The sequence below is a fragment of the Arachis ipaensis genome, chromosome B2 (assembly GCF_059453495.1).
Source record: "Arachis ipaensis isolate K30076 ecotype BB chromosome B2, ASM5945349v1, whole genome shotgun sequence".
In the NCBI taxonomy this organism is placed as follows: domain Eukaryota; kingdom Viridiplantae; phylum Streptophyta; class Magnoliopsida; order Fabales; family Fabaceae; genus Arachis; species Arachis ipaensis.
In genome coordinates this window covers 117,561,480-117,583,981 of record NC_142437.1, presented here as the reverse complement: position 1 = coordinate 117,583,981, position 22,502 = coordinate 117,561,480, and the positions used below count along the sequence as shown (strand labels likewise).

The following is a 22,502-nucleotide window of genomic DNA, read 5'->3' as shown; positions in this document are numbered from 1 at the left end:
CGGCAACGATAATGCTTTGGAGGATGGCAACAGCACGATAGTCAGAGAGAATGGGATATTCGATAAAACGGTGATGCTTGAAAGATGCCACGATGATAAAGGAATAGAAAGGAGTGAAAGTCATTAGAGAGAGAGTTAGAGTACTTGATTTAGAGAATGAAGCTTTTCAATTTTTCCTTCTTTATTTGGAAAAGAATGATTTGGAAAAAATAGGCTATAGTTATTAATATTTAAGAAATTATATAATTATCTATTTTAAATAGTAACTTTATTATAAAATGGTTCTATTATGGTTAAGATATTAACTCTAATTAAATTAAAATAATTCAAGTTATAAATATAGTTAGTTATCCGATTAAAATAATATTTAATTAGAAACTAACACATTATAAAAAATTAATTACATATTATTTTAGGGAGAATTAGGTAAAATTTCTCCCATTAATATTCATCTTGTATATACTATATACATATTAACGTATGGGATTTGTTAAGGTAACCATTTTTATATAAAGATACTGATACCTTAATTTGATCTAATCAATAAGTTAAGATTCACTTTTAACTTATTTTTAAGGTTTAATTATTCAGTCGGTTATTCAAAAAAAAAATAAAAAAATAGAATGTATAAAAAAAATGATGGATCAACCTTTTCTTTGTCAAGAGGGAAGGAGTCAAAAAATGTAAACCAAAATACCAAATCAAAGTAGATCAATTTTTTTCATTCTCAAAGAAGTGCATCTTTAACCGAACTTTTTTTCATAATAGTAAGGAACAACAGTATTATTGAAGCAAATACACCAATATCTTTTAATATATGAAGTCGAGTAGGCGGATTGGTGTGAATGCAGAAGAAAAATCGAATTTTCAATTAAGTCCCTATATATATATATATATATATATAATTAGATTCCTATATTTTTTCTTTTTAATTAGGTCCTTATACCATATCAGATTTTATAATTAAATCCCTACCATAATAAAAACGTTAGAATTAACAAAATATTCTGTTAAACTATAGAAAATATTCTGTCTAGTGTTAGGCATATTCGTTTTGTTTAACAGAATATTCTATTAATTCTAACGTTTATGTCACAGTAGAGATTTAATTATAAAATTTGATACGATATAGGGACTCAATTAAAAAAAAAAGCATGAAAATTTAGTTAAAAATTCAATAAAACTATAAGGACGACAAAATAATTAAACTTATTTTTAATTTACAAATCATGATACAATTTCTAACCTACATACACCATAAGAATAATATCTTGAAATTATATAGGAACTGTGGTAATCCCCCCTAACATTATAGGTTCCAAGATACAAATAGATGTCTAAAATATTTGTTTATCGAATTTTAAGTTTAAGTATGAAGTAATATTTATGTCGAATGGTTTGTTCATTCATCTGTTTAAATAAATATTGAAAATTTGACGGTCAAATACCATGGAGGAATAAAATATGAAGAATATTACTATTTACTAAATGGGTTAAGTACGATCTTGGTCCATAACGTAGAGGCTAAAAATTTATTTCGTCCCCGGCCTTTTTTTGCCTACAAAATGGTTTCGAAAGTTTCAGTTTATTTTAAAATCGTCATTTGCACCAAAAAATAAATTTTAAAGACAATTTTGTCCTTAATGGTTTCTTTCCCTTCATGTCATCCTCGCCAAATCATTTCACCTTCCTCAAGTAAGTCAGTCTTTGAGAAAACAATTGGTCTCTGAAACATTTGTGTCAAACCCTACGAAAGCGTTCCTGCGAGAACGGTCTAGGCTAGTGGTTGAAGACCTTCCGTTGTTGGTAGTTCGAGCGAGGTTGTGTTGTTGCATTGGTCAATTGCCTTCGTTGCTGCAGATAACCCTTTTTTGAGGTAAGCTTGCTATCCATGCAATGTCGCCTTCGTTGATGCATCTAACTGGTGTAGGGTTTAATCTAGGCCGCACGAACCTCTGTATAATGCTAGGGTTTGTGCTTATTGTTTTTGTTTTTCTTGTTATTTGGTTTAGTAACGTAATGTGTTGACTAATAGGGTTCTTTGAGTAGAAGATGGTACTCTTTAACATGAGGGTGCATCATAGGGGTGCATTCGGATATGAAAACGGTGTCTTCAAGTATTTGAAGGGTCAAGTTACAATCATCGAAGACATTGACGGCGATCGGTGGTATGTGTTTGAGGCATACGAAGAGTTGAGGCAGTTTGAATACTTGAAGTCCACCATCACAGGATTATGGTATAAAGATCCAAACGCGGATGATTTTGAGAGTAACTTGAAGTTGTTGAAAGATGACTCAGATGCAATTGAGATGTGCAACATAGCCGAGTTTAGGGGTTTCGTTGATTTGTTTGTGGTGCATGAGGTTGGGGATGCCGATGGGTTTCCGGACGTTAGTTATATTGACGTGGGGGGAGATGCTGGGGGCGTCGAAAGTGAAGAATCTTATGGTGGTGGTCTTGAGATAGTGGTTTTTGGAGGAGATCAAGAGAAGATTGATGCTGTTGGTGATGCGATTGAAACCGAATGTCAAAATAAGGGTGTTGGAGTAGAGCGAGGCCAGGAAGGACAGATTGGAGGAGGTGACCATGAAAGTAATGGTGAAGACAGTGATGACCTAACATACTTGCCATCTAATGACGAGGGAGATAGTGCCAAAGACATCCACTTCACTGACAGTGAGGAGGAGTATGAATATGATAGTGGATTTGATGAAGAAAATCTGTGCCAAAGGACTCTACTGCGGACAAGGGTAAGAGGGTTGTGACAAGTGACTTGGAGGATGAGGAAGCAGCAGACAGTGATGACTTGGAGAACGATTATATGATTGGAGGACAAGACTTGGGGGCTGATGATGCAGAGGAGGATGCTGATTATGAGGGGTTGAAGTTTCCAGTCCATAAACCTGAAAAAGATATGAGAAACTACAAATGGAAGGTGGGAACACTTTATGAATCTAGGCAAGAATTTAAGGACATGGTGGCAGCCTATGCAGTTCAGACAACTAGTAATATTAAGTTTAAGAAGTGTGACTTGGTAAGGGTCCAGGCTGTTTGTCAAAAAGATTGCCCTTTTTGGCTATATGCACACAAGGTTGGAGAGGAATCAACATGGCAGCTAAGAAGCATGAATTTGCAGCATACCTGCATGCAGACACACAAGGTTAGAATAATGCGCTTTTAATGGCTAGGCAACCAAATTAAAAAGAAAGTGAAATCCAATCCAAGAATCAAGATAAAGGATCTAGTGGTAAAGGCACACAAAAAGTGGAATCTAATAGTGACTAAGGCAATGGCAGCCAAAACCAAGCAAGAGGCATTGAGCCAGATCCAGGGTGCATTTAAGGAGTAGAATAAGAGGATTAATGATTACTGTGGTGAGCTGCTAAGAACAAATCCAAGATCATCAGTGTACCTGAAAGTGATTCGATCCCCGGATTTTGCTCAGGAGAGATAGAATCCAAGTTTGATGAATTACTGTGTCTTTCAAAGATTGTTTGTCTGCTTTGATGCATGCAAGAAAAGTTTTCAGTACTGCAAACCGCTTATTAGCTTGGACGGATGCTTCTTAAAAACTCCTCAAGGAGGATAACTATTGACTGTAATTGGAAGAGACCCAAGTGACTATATTCTTTCAATTGCTTATGCAGTTGTGGAAGCCGAGACAAAGGACTCCTGGGCCTGGTTTCTATGTCATCTTGCCGAGGATTTGGGTCGAGAGAAAATTGAAAAATGCACATTTATGTCTGATCAGCAGAAGGTAATGTTACATTTTACACTAAGCTTGTGCTTAAACAAATTTAAGTTGTGCTTAATGAAACAATGAGTTATGTACTAATCAAATGCATGCTCACCTTCATGTCATAGGGTTTATTGTCGGCTTTTGAAGAGGTCATTCCAGGGGTGGACAACAGATTCTACGTCAGGCATCTCTATAATAATTTCTGGAAGAAATTTTCGGGTTTGGAGCTGAAGAACAGAATGTGGAGGTGTGCTAAGGCAAGTCATTGAAAGGATTGGGAGAAGGAAATGAGATGTCTGCGAGCTGTCAATGAGGAGGCATTTCGACATCTGAACGACATTCCACCCAGGTTTTGGTCCTTTCCAGGTTTACTTTTCATTCAAAATGTGACACCCTTGTTAATAATATGAGTGAAAGTTTCAATGCTGTCATAGTAGAGGCAAGAGAAAAACCTATTGTTACCATGTTAGAGGATATTAGGGTGTATCTGATGTCTAGATAGGCTGCCAATAGAGATAGAATTTAGAATTATTAGGGAAACATTATGCCAATAATTAGAAAGAAATTGGAGAAACGGGAAAGCTTAGCTAGGGACTGGAGGCCATACTGGTCAGCTGCTAGTAAATATGAGGTTATGTGTAGATTAGATAAATTTGTTGTGGATCTGGATGCTGCTGAGTGTTCTTGCAGGAAGTGGCAGATGAGTGGCATTTCATGTCCTCATGCCATCAGCTGCATCAGCTTCAAAAGACTTGATTTGGAATCCTATGTGGATGATTGCTACAAGAAGGATGCATACCTGAAGTGCTACCAGGAGGTGATACACCTTGTTAATAGACCGAATTTATGGGAGAGAACTCAGTATGATGATGTCATGCCACCTCCTTATAGGAGGCCAAGTCACAGACCTATAAAGAAGAGGAAGTGAGGGCCTGCAGATGAGGAGAACAGAAGCCAGAATCACCTATCACGGAGGGGTCAAATTCAAAGATGCTCCAATTGTAGTGTAGTGGGACACAAGAAGGGGGGATGCACAAAGCCAAAAAAGAGGGTATGTAACATTATGTTCTTTACTTCATATTATGCTTTATGTTTATTTCACTACTTGGTTATGTATCTATCTCTTCTTTCTTTCTGCATAGTTGCCATTTCCTTGATAGGCCCAAACCTCAACACAACAAGCAAGGGGAGCTCCAAAAAGAGGGAAGAATGATACATCCAAATTGTCCCCTAGTCAAACAATTCGGATAGGGAGGAAGACAAAGACTTCAACATCACTACCCAACCTTCCAGCAATTTAGCTTAAGAAACCATCTTCAAAGCCCAAGAAACTGGTGTGGTATTTACAACCACACTTACTAACCGGCAAGTGCACCGGGTCGTACCAAGTAATACCTTACGTGAGTAAGGGTCGATCCCACGAGAATTGATGGATTAAGCAACAATAGCGTTTGATAGGATTAGTTAGACAGACAGAAAATAGTGTTGGGAGTTCAAAGACATTAAACAATAGCAAAAGTATTAAAGAAGGGCAAGTAATTAAGATGGGAATAATATATGGAGAAGACAGTTAAGGTTTTAGAGTTATCTATTTTCTGGATTGACTTTTCTTATTAACTATTTTAATCATGCAAGATTTAATTCATGGCAAACTAATTGTGACTAGACCCTAATTCCTTAGACCTTCCTAGTCTCCTCTAAAATTCATCAACTGTCAATTCCTTGGTCAATTGATTCCAATTAGAGGGTGATGATCAAATTCCAGTTTATATGCCACAAGAATCCTAATTGTCCAAAAATAAAGGGATTATATGTCACGTATCCCGTTAAATACAAACAATTAGAAATTCAGAATAATATGTTTTCAAGCTATTGTTCAAGTAAAGAGCTTTTCCAAGTTTTACAAGAACTCAAATAGAACATGGGTCATATTTCCGTTCCACCCAGGTTCTTAAAATAAAGAACGAAAACAATTATTGAAATATAAATCAAAATATGAATTAAAATAGAAAAATAATATTATCAATCCATACAATAGACAGAGCTCCTAACCTTAACAATGGAGGATTAGTTGCTCATGGAATATGGAATATAAATTTGTATGGAATAATATTGTGGAATGTTGTTCTGGAACCACCCTATTGGGATCCCTTTTATAACTAATCCTAATAATTTAAAAATCAAATTTCTAAAATTAAAATTAAAATAATATCTTTTCCTAAAATAAGATTTGAATTTAAATTTGAATTAATTAACAGATCTTCAGTTGATGGGTGGGGACCACTTGTTCTGTCCATTCTGCAGCTTCTAATCTGTGTTTTCTGGGTTGAAAATTGAATTAAAACAGCCCAGAAATCGCCCCCAGCGTTTTTCTGCGTTTTCTGCACGTGGCGCATGTGATGCGTTCGCGTCGTCCACGCGGTCGCGTCATTTGTGCAGATTCTAGTCCACGCGATCGCGTCAGGCACGCGATCACGTCATTGCGATTTCCTCCATTCTGCGCGGTCGCGTGATCCATGCGTCTGCGTCGGTATTCGCTGGTCATCTCCTTGGCTTCTCCTCTTTCTCTGCAGAAACTTCATCAAATCCATCCGAATGCTACCTAAAATAAATAAAATTTCACAAAACTCAAAATAACATCCATAGTGGCTAAAATATAATTAATTCTTAATTAAACTCAACAAATTAGATGCAAATTCACTAGGAAAAGATAGACAAGATGCTCACTGTTGCTTGTCCTCAAGCAACCAAAACTAATATAAGGATGTGAATTTACATGAGAATGAGAGTTCGATTAAGCCCATGTCTCTTCTTATAGTGGGGTTTACAACTGCAATCCTGAACAGTTTTGGCATCTCACTTTATCCTTTGAAGTTCAGAATGATTGGCATCCATAGGAACTTAGAATTCAGATAGTGTTATTGATTCTCCTAGTTCAGTATGTTGATTCTTGAACACAGCTACTTTATGAGTCTTGGCCGTGACCCTAAGCATTTTGTTTTCCAGTATTACCACCGAATACAAAAATGCCACAGACATATAACTGGGTGAACCTTTTCAGATTGTGACTCAGCTTTGCTAGAGTCCCCAGTTAGAGGTGCCCAGAGTTCTTAAGCACACTCTTTTTGCTTTGGATCATGACTTTAACCGCTCAGTCTCAAGCTTTTCACTTGACACCTTCACGCCACAAGCACATGGTTAGGGACAGCTTGATTTAGCCGCTTAGGCCAGGATTTTATTCCTTTGGGCCCTCCTTTCCATTAATGCTCAAAGCATTGGGTCCTTTTTACCCTTTGCCTTTTAGTTTAAAGGGTTATTGGTTTTTTTTTTGTAATATTTTTGCCATTTTTTTTCGCAAGCTTTGTGTTTTTCACTGCTTTTTCTTGCTTCAAGAATCAATTTTATGATTTTTCAGATTGTCAATAACATTTCTCTTTTTTCATCATTCTTTTAGGAGCCAACAATTTTTAACATTCATGAACTTCACTATCAAAAATATGCACTGTTCATGTCATGCATTCAGAATCACAGAAAATACCACCACATTTAAGTAAATAAGACTATTCTTCAATATAGACCCACTTTCTCATGCAATATATCACTCCTGTATTTTTTTAATTTGAATTCAAGCTCAGTGAGTAATACATGAGACATCTTTTCAGAATTAAAGCAATAGGAAGAACTAAACTAGTCCTAGGATTCTAATTAATAAAGGATCATGCAGCAAACAAAGCAAAATAGCAGAAAACCGGAACATAATATTGAAAAAGAGGGGAGGAATAAAAAATGAAAGGAACTCAACCACCTTAATTATCCTAGCGGTCGTTTTATTCTTCAGGTTGTGCTCCTCTGTGAAGATGATTTGCCTCCCTATGGTGCCATAAGAATAGACAGAAAACCTATAAGCGAAGCGTCAACACCAAACTTAAAGGTTTGCTTGTCCTTAAGCAAAGAAGAACTGAAAATAAAAATAAATAGTGAGAGGAAAGAAGAATATACAGATAAAAGAACAAGAGAGAATTAGGATTGGGAGAGAGAAAAAGAAAAGTAGAAACTGTGCAGCGAAGGCGACGCGGCCGCGTGGGGCATGCGGTCGCGCGAAGTGCGCTTATACTGATTGACGCGGTTGCGTCGGTCACGCGGTCGCGTGACCCGTTTCATGCTACTGGCGCGAGGGCAGCCTCGCGCTCGCACAACTCTCTGTTTGAAATTTTATTTTTTTGCCAAATCTTGGGTGACGCAATCGCGTGGGGCATGCGATCGCGTGGGTGGCCATTAGAAGGATATGACGTGGACGCGTGAGCCATGCATCCGCGTGGGAAGAATTGTGCGTGCAGCGCCAATCCAGCACCACTCTAGCACAACTTTCGGTCATACACCCTTTTCACGTCGAATTCTAGGGCACGCGGCCGCGTGAGCGGCGCGGACGCGTGGGTGGCAAAAATCACAAGCGACGCGAACGCGTGGGGCATGCGTTCACGTGGGATCATTTGTGCGAAAGGCATAAGTCCAGCACCATTCCCGCACAACTCTCTGTCAATATTTAATCTTCACGCACACTTGATTGACGTGTTTGCGTCAATGACGCTTACGCGTCGTGTGCCCCTTTTTTTTTTTTAATAGCTTGAGGTGTTCAGTTCCTAGAAGAACATAGCTGCATGATCAGAAAATTAGTAAGAACTCAATAAAAAAAAATAACTAAGAAAAACTACTACAAAAAATAGCAAAGAATACAAAATTATCGGGTTGCCTCCCGACAAGCGCTTCTTTAACGTTACTAGCTTGACGGTCAGTTCTGCTAGTTCAGCAGATGAGTGGACCTCTGGCGGTCAATCTCGCCTCCAAGATAGTGCTTCAACCTCTGGCCATTCACTGTAAATTTCCTGTCAGAATTTTCTTCCTGTATTTCCACATGACCATATGGTGAGGCTCTGGTAACCACAAACGGTCCTGACCACCGGGATTTCAGCTTCCCGGGAAAGAATTTGAGCCTTGAATTATACAGAAGCACTCTTTGTCCTGGCTCAAAGACTCTAATGGCAATCTTCTTATCATGCAGTAGCTTGGTTCTCCCTTATAGAGCTTGGCATTCTCATAGGCCGAATATCTGAATTCATCAAGCTCATTCAACTGAAGCATCCGCTTAATTCCTGCAGCTTCTGAATCAAGATTCAGATACCTAATTGCCCAATAAGCCTTGTGCTCCAGCTCAACTGGCAAGTGACAGACTTTGCCATAGACCAACTGATATGGGGACATGCCAATTAGAGTCTTGTATGCTGTCCGGTATGCCGCAGAGAGCATCATCAAGCTTCCTAGACCAGTCCTTTCTTGAAACACTGACGGTCTTCTCCAGAATCTTCTTAAGCTCCCTGTTGAAAACTTCAACCTGTCCACTTGTCTGAGGGTGATAGGGGGTTGCCACCTTATGACGGACTCCATATCTATGCAGAAGAGAGTCCAGCTGTCTGTTACAGAAGTGACTTCCTCCATCACTAATGAGTGTCCTTGGGACGCCAAACCGGCTAAAGATATACCTCTGAAGAAAGCTCATTACCACCTTGGCATCATTGGTGGGCAAAGCCACAGCTTCCACCCATTTGGACACATAGTCGACTGCCACTAGGATATAGTTGCTTGAATGTGAGGGTGGGAAAGGTCCCATAAAATCAATACCCCACACATCAAACAGCTCAACCTCAAGAAGTCCCTGATGTGGCATTTCATGGTTGGCAGGGAGATTTGCAGCTTTTTCACATCTGCCACAGTGCTTTACAAAAGCTCTTGAGTCCCTGAAGAGAGTCGGCCAGTAAAACCCGTTCTGAAGGACTTTTGTAGCTGTCCTCTCACCACCAAAGTGGCCTCCATAATCAGACCCATGACAGTGCCAAAGAATTTGCTGCTTTTCCTCATCCGGGACACATCTCTGGATTATTCCATCTGAGCACCTTTTAAAAAGGTATGGTTCTTCCCAAATGTAGTACTTTGCATCAGTCAATAGCTTCTTTACTTGTTGCCTACTGTACTCCCTTGGGATAAAATTCATGGCTTTATAATTTTCAATGTCTACAAACCATGGTACCTGCTGAATGAGGAACAATTGCTCATCCGAAAACGTCTCAGTTACAGCTGTGGGTGGTTGTTCTCCTGCTTCAGGCTCAATTCTGGAAAGATGGTCAGCTACTTGATTTTTTGACCCTCTCCTGTCTTTTATCTCAATATCAAACTCCTGAAGGAGTAACAACCATCTGATTAATCTTGGTTTAGAATCCTGTTTGGTTAGAAGGTACTTCAAAGCAGCATGGTTAGTATAAACAATAACCTTAGAACCAAGTAAATAGGACCTAAACTTATCAACAACATACACAACAGCTAATAATTCCTTTTCTGTAGTTGTGTAATTCTTTTGAGCATCATTTAACACACGACTGGCATAATAAATGACATGTACAAGCTTGCCATGCCTCTGTCCTAAAACAGCTCCTATAGCAAAATCACTAGCATCACACATTAATTCAAATGGTAAATCCCAGTCAGGAGGAGCTATAATGGGAGCAGAGGTAAGGTTTGCCTTCAGAGTTTCAAAAGTATGCAGACAATCAGAATCAAAGACAAAAGGAACATCAACAACCAGCAGGTTGCTCAATGGTTTAGCAATTTTAGAAAAATCCTTTATAAATCTTCTATAAAATCCTGCATGACCCAAGAAACTCCTAATTGCCTTAACATTAGTTGGTGGTGGTAATTTTTCAATTACCTCCACCTTTGCTCTGTCAACCTCAATTCCCTTACTTGAAATACGGTGTCCAAGAACAATGCCTTCTGTAACCATAAAATGGCATTTTTCCCAATTTAAAACAATGTTTGATTCTTGACACCGTTTCAAGACAAGAGATAAATGTTTAAGGCATGATTCAAAAGAATTACCAAAAACAGAAAAGTCATCCATAAATATCTCAATAAACTTTTCAACCATATCAGAAAAAATTGAAAGCATACACCTCTGAAAAGTTGCTGGAGCATTGCAAAGTCCAAATGGCATTCTCCTGTAGGCAAATACTCCAAAAGGGCATGTGAATGCTGTCTTCTCTTGATCTTGAGGGTCCACTGCAATTTGATTATATCCAGAATATCCATCTAGAAAACAATAAAAAGCATGACCAGCTAACCTCTCAAGCATCTGATCAATGAAAGGGAGGGGAAAATGATCCTTCCTTGTAGCAGTGTTGAGCCTCCTGTAATCTATGCACATTCTCCATCCTGTGACTGTTCTTGTAGGAATAAGCTCATTCTTTTCATTCTTGATCATTGTCATCCCTCCTTTCTTGGGAACTACCTGCACAGGACTTACCCAAGGACTGTCAGAAATAGGGTAAATAATACATGCTTCCCATAGTTTCATTACCTCTTTTTGGACCACCTCTTTCATAGTTGGATTGAGTCTCCTTTGTGGTTGCACAACTGGTTTGGCATCATCTTCAAGGAGGATCTTGTGCATACACTTAGTTGGACTAATCCCCTTCAAGTCACTAATGGTCCACCCAAGAGCTGTTTTATGACTCTTGAGCACTGAAACAAGCGCCTCTTCTTCTTCAGGCTTCAGAGAAGAGCTAATAATTATTGGGTATGAATCATTTCCACCCAAGAACACATATTTCAGAGAAGGAGGTAAAGGTTTGAGCTCAAGCTTGTGGGTTTCCTTCTCCTTTATAGGCGTGTACATCAGCTCCTTTTGGGGTGGTGAATCGTCAACTTCAACTAATTCACACTCAGAAATAGGATCCAGAACATCATTAAGTACCTCAGCTTCCAGTACTTCTTGAACAAGTGGTTCAATAACATCTATTTTCATACACCCCTCAGAATCATTAGGGTGCTTGAGAGCTTCAAAAACATTTAGGACCACCTGTTCTTCATTGACCCTCAGGGTTAATTCACCCTTTTGTACATCAATCAGAACTCTACCTGTAGCTAAAAAGGGTCTACCAAGTATAATAGAGGGTTTTACCTCCTCTTCCATGTCTAATATAACAAAATCAACAGGAAAAATAAATGGTCCTACTTTAACAAGTAAATCTTCAACCGCACCCACAGGTAATTTAATAGAAAGATCAGCAAGTTGAAGAGAAATACGAGTAGGTTTTACCTCCTCAATTTGAAGCGTTTTCATCACTGAAAGTGGCATGAGGTTGATGCTATCTCCAAGATCACATAAAGCTCTCTGAATGCCGACTTCTCCAATGGTGCAAGGAATGACAAAGCTTCCTGGGTCTGGCATCTTCTCAGGAAGGGTGTGTTGAATAATAGCACTGCATTCCTTGGTTAACACCACAGTTTCTTGCTCCTTCCAATTCCTCTTGTGGGTCAACAATTCTTTCATAAATTTAGCGTAGAGAGGCATTTGCTCCAGAGCTTCTGCAAAAGGAATGTTGATCTGCAGCTTCTTGAAGACATCTAAAAATTTAGAGAATTGTTTTTCTTTGGACGCCTTCTGAAGCCTCTGAGGATATGGCATTTTTTACATGTATTCAGGGGCCTTTGGTAAGGTGGGATAAGTGTCAAGAGAGTCAGGAAATTGGTTGTCTGCACGTTTAGGAGGGGTGTGCTCTACTTCATCCTTCTTCTCCTCTGGAGCTTCCTTTTCAACTAGATCTTCATTGATCTTAGTCTCAGAACTAGATACCTTACCACTTCTCAATTGAATAGCCTTGCAATCTTCTCTTGGGTTCACCACTGTATCACCAGGGAATGTATTTGAAGACCTTTCAGGTAATTGCTTGCTCATTTGACCCATTTGCACCTCCAAGTTTCTAATGGAGGCTCTGGTTTCTTGCACGAAACTCATCATCATCTCCCACTTAGAATCTTCTTGGGATTTAGAATTTGCCTGCTGAGGTGGTTATTGTTGCTGAGACTGAAATTGGCGGTTATTATAGTTGTTCTGTTGAAAACCGCCCTGAGAACTATTGTTGAAGTTCTGAGGTCTCTGAGGTTGATCTCTCCACCCAAAATTTGGGTGATTCCTCCATCCCTGATTGTATGTCTTAGAATATGGATCATTGTTGGGATTTCTAGGACCACTCCCCATGTAATTCACCTGTTCAGAAGAGGGTTGAGCATAATCATAATTATGATTTTGCATAAAGTTACCTGTCATGTCATAGGAGGTATCTTGGGGTGGATTTTGAGTGTTGATAGCTGAGACTTGCATGCCACCCATCTGTTGAGTAAGTAGATTTATCTGCTGAGACATAAGCTTGTTCTGAGCAAGAAGAGCATTAACAGCTTCTACTTCCAACACGCCTCTCTTCTGAGAGGTCTCAGAGTTCACAGGATTCCTGTTATATGAGTATAAATATTGGTTGCTTGCAACCAATTCAATCAGCTCAATATACTCCTCTGGTGTCTTCTTCTTGTGCAATGAACCGCCTGCAGAGGTATCTAAGCTCATCTTGGATATCTCACCCAAGCCTTCATAAAAAATATCCAGTTGGGTCCATTTGGAGAACATGTCTAGAGGGCATTGCCTAGTCAGTAGCTTGTATCTCTCCCAAGCTTCATAAAGAGTTTCACCCTCCTTCTGTCTGAAAGTCTGAACCTCCAACCTAAGCTTAGTCAACTTCTTTGGTGGGAAAAATTTAGTGAGAAATTCAGTAACGACCTTTTCCCAAGTATTCAGACTCTCCTTTGGTTGGGAATCTAGCCATAGCTTTGCTTTATCCCTCAGAGCAAACGGGAAAAGCATGAGTCTGTACACCTCTGGATTCACTCCATTTGTCTTCACAGTATCACATATCTGCAGAAAATCAGATATGAACTGATTTGGATCTTCATGAGGAAGTCCACGATACTGGCAATTCTGTTGCACCAAGGTGACCAATTGTGACTTCAACTCAAAGTTGTTTGCATTTATAGGAGGCACCACAATACTTTTTCCATAAAGATCCGCAGTAGGGGCAGAATAAGAGCCAAGCACTCTCCTCTGTTGATCATCCCCATTCGGATTTACCACGTTGGCATTAGCATTATTATTTGCCATAGTGGATTCTGCAGCCTTGCAAAGTCTTGCTTGTTGTAAACGTCGCCTGAAAGTTCTTTCAGGTTCAGGATCAAAGTCTAAAAGATGTTCTTTGTCCCTATTCCTGCGCATACACAAGCAGAAAATAAGAAAAAAATGGGACTCTCTACGTCAGAGTGCAGAGAAGTCCCTGTGAGGTAACCTGAATAAAGAGATAAAAATATTGAATAAAACAAACAAACACTAAAATTAAAAAATTACTAGAAAAATTATTACTAAAAATTTTCGAAATTATTAAGTAAATTAAATAAGAAAAATTAAAATAAGACTAACTAAGGGACACCAAACTTAATTTCAGAAATTAAGAAAAATTATTAATATTAATTAAATTTTTTTTTATATTATAAAAATAAAAATAAATTAAAAAAAAACGGAAAACGAAACAGGGGAGGGGGGATATAAACGAGAAGGAAAAGAAAGTAAATAACGTAAAGAAGAAAAAAAAAAGAAAAAATTAACGTAAAAAAATGCAAACTAAAAATTAATAATAAAATAAAAAATATAATAAAAAAATTATCTAATCTAAGCAATCAAATAACGAATAGTTGTTAATCACAGTCAATCTCCGGCAACGGCGCCAAAAACTTGGTGCGGTATTTACAACTACATTTACTAACCGGTAAGTGCACTGGGTCGTACCAAGTAATACCTTACGTGAGTAAGGGTCGATCCCACGAGGATTGATGGATTAAGCAACAATAGCGTTTGATAGGATTAGTTAGACAGACAGAAAATAGTGTTGGGAGTTCAAAGACATTAAACAATAGCAAAAATATTAAAGAAGGGCAAGTAATTAAGATGGGAATAATATATGGAGAAGACAGTTAAGGTTTTAGAGTTATCTATTTTCTGGATTGACTTTTCTTATTAACTATTTTAATCATGCAAGATTTAATTCATGGCAAACTAATTGTGACTAGACCCTAATTCCTTAGACCTTCCTAGTCTCCTCTAAAATTCATCAACTGTCAATTCCTTGGTTAATTGATTCCAATTAGAGGGTGATGATCAAATTCCAGTTTATATGCCACAAGAATCCTAATTGTCCAAAAATAAAGGGATTATATGTCACGTATCCCGTTAAATACAAACAATTAGAAATTCAGGATAATATGTTTTCAAGCTATTGTTCAAGTAAAGAGCTTTTCCAAGTTTTACAAGAACTCAAATAGAACATGGGTCATATTTCTGTTCCACCCAAGTTCATAAAATAAAGAACGAAAACAATTATTGAAATATAAATCAAAACATGAATTAAAATAGAAAAATAATATTATCAATCCATACAATAGACAGAGCTCCTAACCTTAACAATGGAGGATTAGTTGCTCAGGGAATATGGAATATAAATTTGTATGGAATAATGTTGTGGAATGTTGTTCTGGAACCACCCTATTGGGATCCCTTTTATAACTAATCCTAATAATTTAAAAATCAAATTTCTAAAATTAAAATTAAAATAATATCTTTTTCTAAAATAAGATTTGAATTTAAATTTGAATTAATTAACAGATCTTCAGTTGATGGGTGGAGACCACTTGTTCTGTCCATTCTGCAGCTTCTAATCTGTGTTTTCTGGACTGAAAATTGAATTAAAACAGCCCAGAAATTGCCTCCAGCGTTTTTCTACATTTTCTGCACGTGGCGCATGTGACGCGTTCGCGTCATTTGTGCAGATTCTAGTCCACGCGATCGCGTCAGGCACGCGATCGCGTCATTGTGATTTCCTCCATTCCGCGCGGTCGCGTGATCCATGCGTCCGCGTCGGTATTCACTGGTCATCTCCTTGACTTCTTCTCTTTCTCTGCAGAAACTTCATCAAATCCATCCGAATGCTACCTAAAATAAATAAAATTGCACAAAACTCAAAATAACATCCATAGTGGCTAAAATATAATTAATTCTTAATTAAACTCAACAAATTAGATGCAAATTCACTAGGAAAAGATAGACAAGATGCTCACGCATCAGAAACCAGCAGCTAAACCCAAGAAACCAGCACGTCAGCCCAAGAATGTATCCACTCAGCCTAACACCCAAGCCCAGCCCATTCTGAAAGCACCTTCAACCTAATCATTGGCCAAGAACAAGGGTGCAGCAGCAGCAACCTCCTCAACAAGAAACAGTCACTGAGTCAGCCATCTGAGAGGAAGAGGCATTTTGCTATCATCCAAAATGGTGCACCATATGTTCTTCTGCAGAAGTTGAAGCTAATGGCCAAATTACCTCCAAGTGCATGGGAGAATCTTTAGATATTGCTTGCTATGCTCTTTTGTTATCAATGTCTTATTAATATGAAAACAATGTTTAGTTTCAGAACAATGCTTTATAAACACTAGTTTAAAGTCTGTATTTTGGTATTAGGTGTTTCGACACACTTTGTTGAGTCTTGTTTTTTGTTTAAGTGGCATGACACCCACTGTAATCTATGTTATCATCTTAGACTTGTGGAAATCAATGGTTGATTTGTGTTTGTTTTAACTTCTCTTCAATTGAAACAAGCCATTAGGTCATTACTGGATTCATAAATCTCATTCATGCATATTGTGCTTTACTGACCTTTATTAAGATTGCAAATTAAAACATCACACCTGATACACCATTTACCAGGTTCATATCATATACTCCATTAACCATCACTTTCATTCATTAATTCAAACAGGTTCACACATGATACACCATTAAACCATTGTAACATCACAAATTATCCTCAAACTTTAACCCTACAACACAACAAATCTCTTAAAATTTCCTAGCTAATCATCTATAATTTAGGTGCATTCCATATGGTTGCTTTAACTTATATGGATTCTGCAGCAACAAAAACAAAAACCCAATCCAACTAACAATCCCTAAAGCAGCAACAATCCTAAGCTTCCATTCAACATCCTTCAATCTTGATTTTAAGTTTGTAATCTTCCTCCTAGTTCTTGCAATTTCAATCTCCTGCTCAGCTCCTTCAGGTTTTGGATCTTCCCAACGAAAAAAATCACAACCATCCTGAACCTGATAGAAGCCACAAAGATAGATGAAAAAACCCAAATTTCCAGACCCAGAATCGCAAACGAGGAACAACAGCATACCTCATAGTATACGCAACCCCAAAATCTTTGGCATGGGTTATCCTTCGTAGATGAAGTTCGCAGAATTGACCTCTCACCATGTCCGCATAGCAACTCCTTTGCAGGTAAGCAAAATTGGGCAGCTCTTGAACTTTGGGAAGCTATGGACGCTATTTGTTGAACCCTAGCGCTGCTGCTCTCCGTTGAGCTTCCGAAGAAGAAGCTCGCGTTGTCCACTTCACACACTGCACCCTTATTTAGTTTCATTATTTATCTATTTATTGTTTTCTTTATTATTCTTTATCCATTTTGTAGGCAGAAAAAGGTCGGAGACGAAATAAATTTTTAGTCTCTACGTTAGAGACCAAAATCGTATTTAACCCTTACTAAATTCATCCTAAAAAGTTGAGATCATTGTAAAGAAATATTTTTCTTGAGAAACTCGACAAATGAATGTTAACATCTCTTTTCTTCTATTTTTTTTGTCTTTCATATTTTTTGGTTTGACAGATCAAGAATTAATCAATCATAGATCACATTTATTTAGGCAGACGAATAAGTTAAAGACTCGACTAATCCAAGATGATTGTGTACATTAATTCTATAAGACGAATAATAATGTATAATTTGGAGCTCCTAGCCCGTGGACCGATAGCTCTAGAAAAACTCGGCTACATATGCATTTGCCATTAATTCAAAATTTAAAGGCCTATAGCCTTATAACCTATATCAAAGGACACACCCAGTACCAATTTAGGTCAGTTTAGGAGTTAGCAAAGACCAATCTAAAATTTTGACTAAAAAAAAAAGTAAAAAATTAAAATTTTGTATATAATAATAATAATAAATGTTAATTAATTTTTTTCTAAATAAGAAAAATGTTAATAAAAGTTTGCCAAATAAAAAAATTATCTTAGTCTTAAAATTTTTTCTGGTTTTAAATTCAATAAAATATAAAAATTATCTATTTTTGATTGTTTAATTAATGTACTGTTAAGCATTAATGTGATAGTAAATTATATTTTTATACTTTATATAATAAAAAATATAATATAAAATAATATAAATAAATTATTCTAATAATTTTGTTATATGCATTTAAAATATATTTATAAATAAAATATATTATTTAAATAAATTTATCTAAGATGCTATAATTTTAATATGATGCTTCTCATAATAAAATATTTAAAATTTTTGGGGGTGGGGGACAGGGGGGCAAGCCCACTACCCGCCCTCCTATATTCTTATGTCCGTCCCTGGTGTTTAATTCACTAATCCACTTAAACAATTTGAACTTAATTCACTAATCCACTTAAACAATTATCATAAGTTCAAATCCTCCCTTATGTCATAGTTTTCTGGGATAGATCCCTCAATAAGCCTTGTTAGATGAATGTAATCTTTATTAAGCTCCATAAACTATGACGCGATTAATATTAACTAAATTTATGTTCCATAAAACATAAATATAATTAATGAGACTTTCATCTACTAACCCTTCTTCTGTATTGAAAACAAAAATTAAGCACAAAAAGTCAAAAGGGGATCTCTGAACTAAACTGAAACTCCCCACCTCTTAAGTTTTTTGAAAAGAAATGATACATACTCTAACATCCATATTCATTGGTTGCAGCCTATGAATCTCAGCAACCTACGCAATCAGAGAATCACCATTCACAAAGACAAGGGACCTAATGGAGTATGACAACACCTTTTCCCACAGGCCATAGTCTTCATGGGACTGTGATGTTCAAGGTCTTGTAAGGGCTGAAGTCCAAAATTCTCCACTACTCCACCAAGATTCAAAGCTCCTACTTTATCCCAAAGGGAAAAAAGAAAGTTGTTAATAAATCTTGCAGCACAGCAAACAACCTTATTCTGCATTGTCACCGGATCTACGATATGGCATGTATCTCTGATCCTTTGCAGCATTCCTTCTCCTCCTTTTCTCAACAAATGCTTCAAGTTTACCAGATGACTGAAAATAGTGTGTAATTAGTTAGGAGAAAAATAAAAATCATATAATGACATAATAGAAATGAGACAGAGACATTTTGAAACACATTTACACATACCTTGAGATCCTCGTACTTCTCAACAAGTCTTTGCTTTCGGATTTCAGCTGCAATATACAAGAGGAAAGGGGAACATCGACTTGATATCAGTTATCTTATCTGTTTATTTGATAAAATTCTTAAGTTTATTGCCAATATTGAACACCCAGTTGGATTTATAGGAAGGCTATTAAACCGAATTTGGTGGCCACAATAAATTAGATTGCTTTGAAATCACACTACATAGATATGGTACAAAATGATATAGTGTTACACAACTAATACAAATTGCAAGCATCATCACTATCAAGAATATTACCACTAACACCACTAATGCACTACTGGAAAGGGAATTCAGGTTACTTTAAGAGTCTATCCACTGAATCAGAATTACTTCTCTGTTCCAGATAAATACTCTGTATTATGGGATTAGCATGGACCTTAACTTACCTCAGAAAACCAGAAAAAATTAACATAAACAGAAATTTCATTTCCAACATATGGAGAGAAAGAGAGAACGGAAAGGAAGAAGGAGAAGCATTACATTTCTTGAGATAAAATGGACGTTTTCCCTGCTTTGCTGCTTCTCGCTCCTTTTTCTTGTGTTTAGCCAAAATCTCTGCATCAATACGCTTGGCTGAATTGCCAGACCTCAACTGTTTATCCTGAAAACAGACGTACATGAGAGATCAAGTAAATCTACATGTCATGCTTCAAAAGGCAAAAGACAAACTCCTAGAATGAGTACTTACAATCCAGGACATACGTTCTTCTATTTCATGGATTTTCTCGGGATTTTTGCATTTTTTCAATTCCTTCTTTAAAGCCTGTCATGCCCAGGTAATGTCATAAGAGAAAAGTCATAGAATAAGTCAAAAGACAATACAACCAGAATCAGGAAGACTACCTGTCTTTCAGAAGGAAGATCATTCTCGTATAAAAAATTATATCTCTTCCTAAACCTGCAAGTAGAAGTACATATATATTACTAGTGCCACAACGCTCCCGTTGAAGTAAACCAGAACTTTGCACATTTAGTAAAGAAACGAAAACATTATAAAACTTGAGTGGGAGGAACAAAATTTTCTCATGTAAAGCATAAAGCAAGACTTCAATGTGAAAATTGCATTATTATATCCACTGCTTTAACTATTCTCAGTTCTTATTGTGACTCCATCATATGAGTGATCACAATATTGCAGTTCAAACACAAGGAATAGCACTTCAAGTTCTTGAATGCTAAACGCCAAAATGGTGATTGCTAAAAAGATTGCGTATGTAATATGTTAATACAATTTTACTGGACACATATAAAGCCGTAGAGAAAGAGCATGCATGTCATCATGTCTAGAAATGAACATACCCCTCAGAATCAAGCTTTCCACAGAGAGATTCAAATCGTGGATCACGTACAACCTGAACAACGTTGACATTATAGGTAATTCGGCAAAAAATATCCAGATTCTGAAAGATCTTTAAATTTCATTGTGGCTTACCAACAGCAAATTATAAGTAAATCTGAAAACTTAATAAATAAGTAAACTCACACCTTCTTAGGAGCTTGGATGACCTCTCTAAACATAGAAACCGGCTTCTTGCTACTAGCTTCCATTGGCCTAGACAAGCACAGAGTCAGTCATTCCTATGTTTAACCAGATTGCTACATCAAGGCTTGTGTGTTATAGAAGAAGCAGAACGGGCAAATTTATCAAGATAAATGAAAATAAAGTCCTTGAAATAATAATATTAGTCAAATTACCCCCTTCAGTTAATAATATGTTAAAAGCATCTTTGAAACTGCTTTGCCTTGAAAAGAATCAGTACAGCCAACACTTCGTCAGCTATGCTCAGAAACAAAATTGTTAAGTTTTTCATCTTACAGCAATATGGAAGATGAGAAAAATAACCCAGTTCAATAACGTGTGCGGGTAAGGGTGCTAGTTGATTGATATAATTCAATATTTTTGAAAGAAGGAAGGGGGGGGGGGGGTGGAACCCAAGCATCTTGGGGGATTAATGAAGCTAAAGCTACATTATAAAGTCACTGTTTTCTTTCCCCGAAGCTCCAACAAGTACACCGACAATTGCAAATAATATTATAGTACCTATTCTTGTTAGCCCTTTTTTGCTTTTTCTCTTCTTTGTGTTTCTGGAAAAATGAAAGTGTCCCATTTGAGCGTGCTCTCTGCAACTCCTCGAACGTTACATCAGCCAGCTCCTTCTTTATCTCCTCCTCTTCTTCCTATAATAATCAAAATCAATGACACTTACTATCACCTTTATAATCACATCTTCCCCAAAACATTACAAAAGAACAAATGTATAGATTTAGAAGCTACCCACATCTTCTGAGGAACCAGAAGAATATGAAGATTCGTCCCTCTCACTCTCGTCAGATTCAGTCTCGGCAAGAGGCTGTGGCACTCTACTTTTGCCGTGTTTCTTCATTACAATGGATTTTGAATTCACAAGAGATGATAGAGAACCGGTGGTGTGGTTCGAAGGCTATAGCTGCTGCTACCCGTGTGAGTTGTGAGAATAAACAGGACTGAAAAAGAAGAAAGCAAGGTTGTCAAGAACATGTTTTCACCAGGAGATGAAATTAAAATCCAAAAGTCAGTACGGAATTAACAAATTTTCTAGCATTTAAAAAACCTAGAGTTTGTAAGTTCATAGATTGAGAGAGCGAACAGCAACATTCCAATACATCAACAAAGTACTATCTCAATTCACAACACTAAATCAACAAAGTTACTAGGTTGAAATTGATGAGCTTGTAGCAAGTCAAATTTGAATAGAAGTTCGAATTATTAACAAATGCATTAGTAAATCAATTTATTAACCAAAAAACAATTATATGAAGCTTGGTGTTTCAGGCTGCATGAGAAAAACCCAAGGAGTGAAATAGTGAAGGAACAAATTCACGAACCAAATCAGAAAAAAGTAAAAAATAGCAAAGATGCTACCTTCTCAGGCGATAGCGAAGACGCGATGAGGACTGAGATGGCGAGAGGCAACGCCCCTATTTTTCTGGTGGCCGGAGAGTGGAGGAGTGGCGGCTACAATGGCAGAGTGTGGGTGGAAAACCTTAACCCTTGCGGCGTTGCCACTCTCTCTTGAATTGGGGTTGATAACTAAGCAGCATGAGAATGGGTTAATAAGGGGTATTTTGGGATTTTCACAAATTATCTAATGAAGTTAATTTTTTAAATAATCTTTACATAATAAGAAAAGATTTGTTTTAACTAACATGATAATATATAACTGAATTTATTATTTACATATAAAATTTGTTTACAATATCAAAATTAAATTTATAATTAAAAAATTTAAAACCAATAATATCATATTTCATTAAAAACTACCTAACAAGTAAAAATATAAGCAATGTATATTTATATAGCTTATCAAATTATCAGGTCTTATATTGACAAATTACAAAAGAATTATTCAGTTATTAATTATTATTTATTTATTATATTAGGATAAAGCTGAAAATGCTTATTTTAAATTTTACATTCAAAATATGTTAAATTGTAAACAAAAGTATATGTTAACATGTAAA

At 37.0% G+C, this 22,502-nt stretch overlaps 3 protein-coding genes and 1 non-coding gene across 4 annotated transcripts; 3 read left to right on the top strand and 1 right to left on the bottom strand.

Moving 5' to 3' along the window:
- Positions 1-2,052: 2,052 nt before the first annotated feature.
- LOC148575354 (uncharacterized) lies at positions 2,053-2,766 on the top strand. The gene has a single exon (XM_088506184.1). It carries the CDS (start codon positions 2,053-2,055, stop codon positions 2,764-2,766), a length of 714 nt encoding a protein of 237 aa, XP_088362310.1.
- A 56-nt stretch (positions 2,767-2,822) lies between these two features.
- On the top strand, positions 2,823-4,668 carry LOC148575353 (uncharacterized). The gene is made up of 6 exons (XM_088506183.1): positions 2,823-3,006; positions 3,093-3,161; positions 3,649-3,758; positions 3,866-3,987; positions 4,107-4,205; positions 4,299-4,668. The coding sequence occupies exons 1-6, from the start codon at positions 2,823-2,825 to the stop codon at positions 4,666-4,668; spliced, it is 954 nt and encodes a 317-aa protein (XP_088362309.1).
- An 8,578-nt stretch (positions 4,669-13,246) lies between these two features.
- Positions 13,247-13,352, top strand: LOC148575352 (small nucleolar RNA R71). The gene has a single exon (XR_015906259.1). It is a non-coding gene; the product is annotated as a small nucleolar RNA R71 (small nucleolar RNA).
- A 5,013-nt stretch (positions 13,353-18,365) lies between these two features.
- LOC107625999 (rRNA biogenesis RRP36-like protein) lies at positions 18,366-22,099 on the bottom strand. Its single transcript, XM_016328759.3, has 10 exons — positions 21,904-22,099; positions 21,281-21,485; positions 21,043-21,179; positions 20,487-20,553; positions 20,301-20,353; positions 19,845-19,899; positions 19,690-19,764; positions 19,482-19,602; positions 18,959-19,005; positions 18,366-18,861 (listed from the first exon to the last, which is right to left on the bottom strand). Exons 2-10 carry the CDS (start codon positions 21,383-21,385, stop codon positions 18,757-18,759), a joined length of 765 nt encoding a protein of 254 aa, XP_016184245.1. The 5' UTR covers positions 21,386-21,485; positions 21,904-22,099; the 3' UTR covers positions 18,366-18,756.
- Positions 22,100-22,502: the final 403 nt, after the last annotated feature.